The sequence below is a fragment of the Durio zibethinus genome, chromosome 22 (genome assembly GCF_047325235.1).
Source record: "Durio zibethinus cultivar Kanyao isolate XHJ-2024 chromosome 22, ASM4732523v1, whole genome shotgun sequence".
Lineage (NCBI taxonomy): Eukaryota > Viridiplantae > Streptophyta > Magnoliopsida > Malvales > Malvaceae > Durio > Durio zibethinus.
The window spans coordinates 7,001,271-7,010,769 of NC_143183.1; the positions used below are offsets into that span (position 1 = coordinate 7,001,271).

Sequence of the window (9,499 nt, forward strand, 5' to 3'; positions counted from 1 at the left end):
AAGATAAAACTATTTCAAAAATTTTATAAATTTCATATATATTTTATAAAATATTAAATTTAAAATTATAAAAATTCAATATCATTTTAGAAAAAAATTATTTTCTTTTAAAAATAATATTTTATTCATAAATCATAATAAAAATATTATTTTCTATTTATAAAATATATATTTTATAAGATTACATATCTTTTATTTTCATTTTTTTTCAAATATATTTTATAAAAAATAAATAAAGGAAAAGATAAAAATAATTTAAGAAAAAACTGATTTTTATATATTTCAAATATATTTTATAAAATATTATAATTTATTTTTTTAAAATTTTTTATTATGATATGATTTATCAATAAAAGAATATTTTTAATAGAAAATAGGTTTTAAAAAATTAAAATTAAGTTGAAAATTTCAAAATAATTTTGTTAAAATTACATATAATGTAAAAAAATTAAGTAAAAATTTTTATATCGGTTTAAAAATTTAAATAAAAACATTATATCATGTTAAAATATTATATAAAAATTTTTCAGATCATTTTCAAAAATATATTTATTAATTTGATCAACAATATAAAAACTTTATACTCATATAAAATAAAAATATAATTTAAAACTTTTTTTATTTTTCTTTTTTATAAAATGTATTTTATAAAATATATTTAAAAAAGAAAAATAAAAGATATTTAATATTTTTAAAATTTTTTTTGATAGAAAATAATGTGCTTTATTATGAGTAAAATAATATTTTTTCTAATATTTTTTTGTTTTTAAAATTTATTAAAATTTTAAAGAAAGAATTTAAAAATTTTAACTTAATTCTAAGTTTCGAATATATCTTTTATATTTAAACAATAATCAATCTAATAAATTATATTGTGATAAAAAATATGCAAATGTAAATATAAATATAATATTTTTATAACATATTTATAAAATATATAAAATTTTAAGATAATTTTATTTTCATTCTTTAAATTTTGAAAGAATTCTATTTTTGTTCTTCATCTATCACATGAGATGTTAAATGATGTCATCACATAATTTTAATTAATACTTACAGTCAATTTAATCAATTTTATGGATGAAAAAAAACTGACATAAAACATAAAATAATTTTAAGTAATTAGAGGTCTGATTAAATTTTTTTTAAAATTTAGAGATTAAATTAAAATTTAAAAATTATGAGTGCTATCAACCCTACATTTATACATGGCTTAACTATTTTATCCGTCGTTGAGTGGCGGAAGACGACAACTGATGATGGAGTAAACGGCGACGATAGACCAAATAGGAAAGATAAATAGAAAAGGTTAGCGTTAGAGAGATGATAAAATGGATTAAAAAAATTGTAATTCATTTTTTTCAATAATTGAAGTTTTTTTTTTTAAATACTTAAAAAAGGCCATTTTAACGTAAAATCCAACAAGAAAGTCATATAACAGAAATCAATATCATATCAATCAAATCAGAATCAAGTCAACAAATTTAATGAAAAAAATTTAATAACATTATAAATTGGATTCAGATTACCAAATTAATATTATAGGAAGATTGAATTTGTCCAATTGTACTGGATAGATTAAATCTCAAATAATAGATGAATATAAAGATTAATATTTTTTTGTTTTAAAATATTTGTTATATATATTTTTGATTTTAATGTATTTAATATTAAAATTAAAATTTTTTTATAAAATTAAATTCTATAATTTTTTAAATCAAAAATTAAAAGGAACATAAAAAATAATTTTACAATATAAAAAAGTAAAAACTTTAGATTTTTAAAAAATATATAAAAATAATTTTAAAACATTTAAAAAAATAAAAAAAATGAGATAGATGGTGTAACATAATTTGACCAATGGTTATTCAAACCATATTTTTGCGGTGTATCTGTAAATAAAATATTAAAATCAATTACTGGAATTGAGTTGGGCTTGGACCTCAGCCGAAAGCCAAGTCTACGAGACCAGTTGTTTAGTTTTCATGCCGTTCCAGTTTGCAAGTTTTGTTGGCTTGAAACAAAGAAGAATTTTACAATATGCTTGTAAGGGTTCTAAGTTTTTAAAGGGCAGCCTCTAGTTATAAATAAAACGTACAAATAGATTAACATCAAAAGTTACAGTGAATTTTGTTAAGTTTCTACGCATATCCAATTTACAGAGGTTAAATCTCTGCATCAATGGACTGTATGGAAGTTACTTAACTATGAATCTACAATTTTTTTTTGTATGTATGTGAGATTTACAAGGGAGAGTTGTGGTTTCATCTAATTGCAGTGCGCCGTTTTGGCTGCAATGCCGCAGACATAAGACGCAGCCTGTTTGTTATCTCTGTAAAAGATGGCCTGGCTGCGGGGTCAAACGACCAACATTCTTCCATTAACTTTCTCCATTCCAGATCACAACGTTCTGGTATAGGAGGCCTGAGCGTATTATTTACAATTCCACCTTCAAACACAGTTCAGACAACAACATTATTTCTTTTTTTACAAAGTAGGCTGCAACTTGGGGATAAGGGAAGGGATTGCAGGTGTTGAGAGATTTGATCCTTAGACTAGTTAGATGTTACCCCTTAAGGGTAATTACATGAACTAAATGAGCTAAACTCCGGATTCGGACAACAATATTATTTGTCAGTGCTAGCGGGATACAACATATATAAAAACCAGTAAAAGAAAGGTGCAGAATGAATAAACACTTTCAGCAGAATCAGGTAGGTGCAAAGAATGTGGCTGAGACATATATACCAAAGCATTTGTTCCCTAACAAAATTGAGTTTCTTTGGTACAAAAACTAGTTGTAACATGCAAACAAGATACTATTGTATAATATTTAGCCTGAAGTATTGAGGATAGTTATGAAAAGCATACCAATTATTGCACCACAATGCATGCTTGCATATGGCTCTTCTCCGGTCAGAATCTCCCATAATGCAATACCAAATGAGAAAACATCAACCTGCAAATGCAAAGAACAAGCATATAATGATTTTATTTTCTTCTTCCAGGTAGTTGTTCTTTCCTCCATTATGTATGTGAAAGTGAAGAATTTTAAGTTACAAACCTTTTCTGAAACCCGGATACTACTGCCATTCAATAACTCTGGTGCCATCCATGGAAGAGTTCCACGCACACCACCAGATACAAGAGTGTTGCGCTTGATTCTTGACAACCCAAAATCTCCAACCTGCACATCAGGTACATTTCCAGGTTAATTCTATATATGTTGCTCAAATAGTAGATTAGTGATGATTTTGATCCAACAGTTTCAGATATACAAATCACAAAACAGCATCTGAACATGTAGAAAAGCTGAAGTATGTATAGGTCAACCTTTTGAAAAAATATATATGCTACCAACAGAAAATGATTCATATTACTAAATACCTTGCATATGGGCCTTTGAGGATCCCTCAAATTGATAAGCAAATTGTCGCATTTCAAATCAAAATGAACAATATTTTTCAAATGCAAGTATTCCATGCCAAAAGCTGCATCCAGTGCAATTACAAGCTTTCTACGACGATCAAGTGCCCTGCAGGAAGAGTTTTGAAGTCCATGAACCTATTTATCGTCAAAGGAATACACAAAAAATTGAAAATAAAAAATGTAACGATTAACTCACCTATCTCTCTTTAGTAGGGCATTCCTCAATGATCCATTCACCATATACTCAGTAACTGTTGCCATTGTTCCTCCTGGTCCATCAGTGACAACCCCATAAAATGCAACCACGTTTGGGTGGTGAAGTTTTGATAGAATATGTGCTTCTCTCCAAAATTCATTGGTCTGTACAAATTTCCAATTAAGAATGTTGAAAAAAACATAAACCTTTCCCTTATAGAATATGTTTCAAGTAATTAAAACATGTTCCAATCCATTTGAGTCCCCTTTCTTTGGCCTGTGGACAGTTCTAAATACTAAAAAAAAATTATTAATGTTTGCAACAACTATAATTATAAAATTATAACCAATGGAAAAGGAATTCAGCATAATACTAATTAATAAAAGACCCACCAACCGCTCTTTCTCTGATGACCTGCCCGAAAAGCAACTTTCTTTGATTCTCTTAATAGCAACATCTGTTCCCCTCCATTTTGCATGATAAACGGTTCCAAATGTACCTGATCCTAACTCCTGAAGTTCTTCAACATCAGCATCCTTTATAATCTGCAGTGTATCAGTATATAAAATGGTATATTAAACAAATGGTGAAGTTCCCTTTCAATGTGAAAGAGGTAAAAAGGTGAGTGACAAAACTTGAAGGGAAAGGAATCGTGAGATTAACAATTTAACCAATGGTGTTCAACATATTTAAAATAAGTGAAAGAGGAAAAAAGTAAGAAAAAAAATTCAAGGGAAGACACTGTGAGTTTAACAATTTAATCAGTGACGTTAAGAAAACACGTTAAGCCTTAAAATTAATTAACATGATGAGTGCGTAGCCAAGTTATTCATGAGTGGATGTACTTTGGCCAAATGGGTAAAGAGCAAAGTTGAGGTTTTGATAGCAGTTACATGAAGAGTAGATCAGACCTGTAAACCATGGATTCCAGCTTCAATTTCAACCTTCGTTGCATCAGTGATAGAACCGTCTGCACTTTTTCCACCACTCTTCATATCCTATAAAAAATATGAGGAGGTAGCTGAAATCTAATGTGAAATACATCATCATGCATTTGAAAACATCCAGATGAGTAAAAATGCTACCTCGTTATCGGATTCTATTTCTTCTTTTGTTTCTGTAGTAGTTTGAATTTCACCACTGGCCACATCAATATGTGGCACAACAGCTGAAGATGAGGGGATGTCAGCAGGTGCATCACTAGTAACATCTTCAATAATAACTGTCGATTCTATGACCTTGCCATCATAAGGATTAATTGAAGACTGTGATTCAACACTTGTAACATCTTCAAATTTTGACCTTTCGTAGAAGTATAGCCTGCTGCTTACCTCTGCTAGCTTGTGGTTGGGACAACTGGCAACTTCTTCACCACGGAGAAATGCTTTTCTACTTGAAGCATGGTCTGTGGTCAAATTCTGGGAAAATTTCAGAAACAAGAGGATCATTCTTATGAAAGTTCAACATCATAGTGAAATAATTTCCTATTGAGTGGAGCCGTACTTACAGAGCCTGATCTTGTGGGTTCTTGTTCAGCCAATTTGTGAGATGTAACAGGTTGTAGTTTAGGAGATCCACAAGCAACAAATTGACCGCTCACCACCTCAGTCACAGCACAATGCCCATCTCTGGTCGTATTTTGGTTTCTGATATGTGATTCAGGTTTGGCTGTATTTAATTGGTAACCAGGGAGGTACTCCCTTACATCTGCAGAATTTGGGACAACAATGACTGGTAAAGAGAACAATGAGTCTCCAGAGCTACGTAAGTCTTCCACACGAGGAGAAACACTAGGCAAGTTGTTTAAGTTAGGCAAATTCTTATCTGTGATGGAGTCACTGTGTGAAGTAACTTCAATGTTTCTTTGATTGTTCCCTTCTTGTTTGGAAGGCTCATTATACTTGCCCATCCACTTTGACTTCTCTAGACTAAGCTCATAATTTTCTTTGCAATCTGCTGTTCTTGAAGTGGACTGACTCACATGTTTGGTTGCCATTTGGCACTTCCAATCAACTCTCTCTTGCCATTGCATGATCCACTCTTGAGAGGAAGTTGACAATGCTAGTGAGGGAGATTTATCTCTTCCACTATTACATAGTGCCTGTGGCACGACTCCGTTCAAGAAGGAACTATACCTCTCATCCTGTCCTTGTAACTGTGAGTCAGAAAGTGTCCTTTCCTTAAGCTTAGTTCTGTCAGGGCTCATAGTATTTTGACGATGCAGTTGATAAGGAACAAAATCTCCACTGGGGCTTCGATTGTGAAAGTGCTTTTCACGGGATTTGTTACTCATAATACTTTCTAATAGATGTTGGTTATAATTATGGTGGTTCATAAGTGGAAGAGGTACATGAGGATGGTTATTATGATAGCTGGTGGCATCCATATAGTAAGAATTACCACCTGGATGTGTTTCCACTATAAAACGATTGATGCCTTCATTACTATGATCAAAACGAGATGTATCCACAAAAAACTGCAAATTGGAATTATTAGGATTTCGTTGCTGAACTTGACCTGGAGATAGAGGAGGGGAATGGTTAAATGATCTGCTTGGTATACGAAGATTAGTTAAAAAATGAGCAGCTGGATGTGAGAACATCCCAACAATGTTAGGTGAACTTGGACTGTAATCCTTATTTTCGAAACCATGAGCCGATGTAGGAGAGTCTCTATGAAATCTAGGACTATAATCTGAAGCATTTCCAAACTGGGTTGTTTGGCTTGCTAAACTCTGCCCGCTGGGGTTCTGATTTACATCCAGCATGCCATTAACAGCAAAAACATACTGATAATCAATGTCATGCTGCCGTGGTGTTCTTCCTTCCAAAGAACTTGGACTCTCGAGTTCAACTAAGGACACGAGAAATAAGCGCAGTCTTTGAGAACCACCATTCATTTCCAGTTCATGATATTCCTCAATCATGTGATGAAGATCCTCATCAGAACAAACAGATATTAAAGCATCCAGATCCTCACCAGGGAGCTGGTACTTGATAGTATGAGGTTGGCTGCAAATTGCTGCTGTCTTCCTTGCAAGTTCCTCCCAGGTAAGGTTTTTCTTAATGGATATGATCCGTGTCTCTCCCCCTACATATCTAAGCTTCCCATCATTTGGCCTTGGTAATATTCTGCCCCCAAAGCTGCAAAGAAATTTCATTTTACTGGTGAAAGTACCTTCTGTAACTCCTGGGCTATTAGGGTGGTACGATTGAGGGGACCCCACTACACAGAGCGGAGGGACGGCTGGCCCCGGTGTTACTTGATCAAAGTAACTTACATCAGAGAGCTGACCCAATTTTTGTCCATTAGAACCATATTGCCAGTTGTATCTGGCAAAGTGATCGGGATAATTATCTACTTCAGTAGGGCGTACTGTTTCTGAAACAAAATTTGGAATATCTGAACCGTAGTCGGATTCCTTCCTTCTTAATTCTGGAAGATCATTGTAATAATCCTGCAGATAATTCTGACTGTAATTAAAAGCTGCTTGCCTTGGTTGGATATGGTCTGCATCCGTTGTCACTTCTATTCTTCTTAGAGCACCAGGATGCCTTAAAAACTCAGCAGAAAATTCCTCACCTGTCTGTACACAAAAATTATTTGCATTCGTATCTGTAGAAGTTCTGTCACTTGACACAATAATTGCTTTACCATGGTATGACTTTGGGCTTGAAGAAACAGGAGTATTGCTTGCCATAGTTTCCACCAAATCTACTTTCTATGGCTGCTTTGGATAATGGCTGACATATCGAGTAAATCTTCAATAATTGGTCTCAAGAGAAAATCTATTAATCTCCAGCACATAAAGCAGAATCCTCCTTGTTTTCCGCATCCAATACGTCATAACCACACAAAGTATGAAACTGAGAAATACAACAGAATCAATAAAAAAAAAAAAGGGGTTAAATTCATCAAACTATTATATGTGACGACATCCAAAATGACAGAAAACATTGCATGAGAAAAGGGTATTCAAAACCATCAACATGTTTAATTTCCTCCATCGAATAATATGTAAAATAGATGGATAAAAGAAACAAAAATGCAGACAAGAAAAAGAAGAAAGGGTGCAATAGTACCTCTTTGTTTGTGATCTAAACATGACTCTGAACATTGAAATGAAGATAATGCATTAATCTGGGAGAATTCAAGTGTTTGTTGGATGAAAGGAGAAAAATGGAGATTGATTTTGAGTTTTTTGCTTTGAGAGAAAGAGAAAGACCGTTGCACAAGAGGCGGAGACTATGAGTTGAAACAAACGGGTGGAACTGGACATTTGCTTAAAATAACGTTGGGGACTAACTGCAAACAACTAACTTACGAAAATCCTTTTCTTTTTTAGTCCACCCAATATTTTAACGAGGTCACATATAGACTCAAATCACTTTTTTTTTTTTTTTTATATAAAAAATAAAGCTACAATGTTGACGAGAGAGGATATTTGAATTCATTTTTACAAATTTATTATCGTATCTCAGAACACTTTTTTTTTTTTACCCTTTTTTCAAGGATAAGTTTTTCATAAAGGAATGAAGTTTTTAGATTCTGTGAACAATTTTTTATATTTATCTTTTAATCATTTTTAATATATTTTATAGGCACGTGTCATTTTATTAGTTTATTGATTAAATTTAAAATTGTCAATAATTTTGTTAATTCTATAGAAATTAGTTGTTTTAATATTATAATGTCAAATCTCAATCAATAATTATATAAACAAATAGAAGAAGTAAAATCAAATAATAAATCATACACATAAAAAATAAAAATTTAATATAATTTGATATCGAATTTAATTACATGGATGAATATAAATATGAAAGAGAGAAAATAGATATATATATATATATGTATATAAAAATATTTGTAAGTGTGAACTCAAAAAAATTAAAAGTAATTGACTTAACTACTTTATTAGTTTATATCAATTTATTAAATTTAAAAAATATCAGCTTATTTTTATCATCATTTTATTATTGTGACAGAGGTCTTGAAAAAAAAAAAAAATTCCCAATCAGCAATTATAACATAGTTGTTGCTTCATTTACATCATAAATAAGAGAAAGAAGAAATCTTCAGAAATATTAATACCCCAGTTGGCGATAGAAGAAACAAATTAATTGTCTCTCTCAAGCATCAAATTAATAGAAATCTCCCTCCATTTGCTGGGCTTTCCTTGCTAAAGCTCTAGGAAACCAAATGCATGGTCATGGTAACACCTATTTTTAGAATAATAAAGTAAAAAATGATCTAAAAAAGTGACGTTTTCACATTTTTTAAAATCATGAATTGTTTGGTCTGGTTGAAAAAGTGTTATTAGAATAGAATTACTTTAAATGTGTTACTAAGAAAGATAATTTTTGATAAATTTAATATAAAAATATTGTAAAATGTTCAAAACTATTTAATAGTATTGTTGTATTTTAATAAATAAAAACATAAAATAGTGAATTTTATTAAATAAAATCACAAGTTTTTACATTAAAAAAATAAATAAAATAAAGACATATTTTTAATTATAATAAAAAAATAAATTAATTAAAAAATTAGATATATAAAATAATATAATCTGTCTTAAAATTTTGTTATTTATTGAAGAATAAAGTAAGAATGTAAAAAATTTCATTAAATATTTATTATTAAAAAAGTTTTGATTTATAATTTTGTCTAAAATCTTAAATTTGCTTCTTAATTAAAAATTTAAAAAATTTTAAAACCAAACTAATGTTTTATACTTTTGGCATATATATAAACTTTTCGATAATATAAGCAAACATTCATTGAAATTTTTTTTTTTTAAACCTGATATAAATAAGTCAGCTTAAATTATTAAAAAAAATGGATAAATCAAAAAGTTTTTTATGACTTAAA

At 30.2% G+C, this 9,499-nt stretch overlaps 1 protein-coding gene across 1 annotated transcript; it reads right to left on the minus strand.

Annotated features, from left to right (window-relative positions):
* Window positions 1-2,066: 2,066 nt before the first annotated feature.
* LOC111307075 (PB1 domain-containing protein tyrosine kinase) lies at window positions 2,067-7,833 on the minus strand. The gene is made up of 10 exons (XM_022905127.2): window positions 7,708-7,833; window positions 5,133-7,491; window positions 4,711-5,043; window positions 4,537-4,623; window positions 4,018-4,170; window positions 3,626-3,789; window positions 3,388-3,535; window positions 3,065-3,187; window positions 2,872-2,959; window positions 2,067-2,449 (listed from the first exon to the last, which is right to left on the minus strand). Exons 2-10 carry the CDS (start codon window positions 7,323-7,325, stop codon window positions 2,265-2,267), a joined length of 3,474 nt encoding a protein of 1,157 aa, XP_022760862.2. The 5' UTR covers window positions 7,326-7,491; window positions 7,708-7,833; the 3' UTR covers window positions 2,067-2,264.
* Between the last annotated feature and the right edge of the window lie 1,666 nt (window positions 7,834-9,499).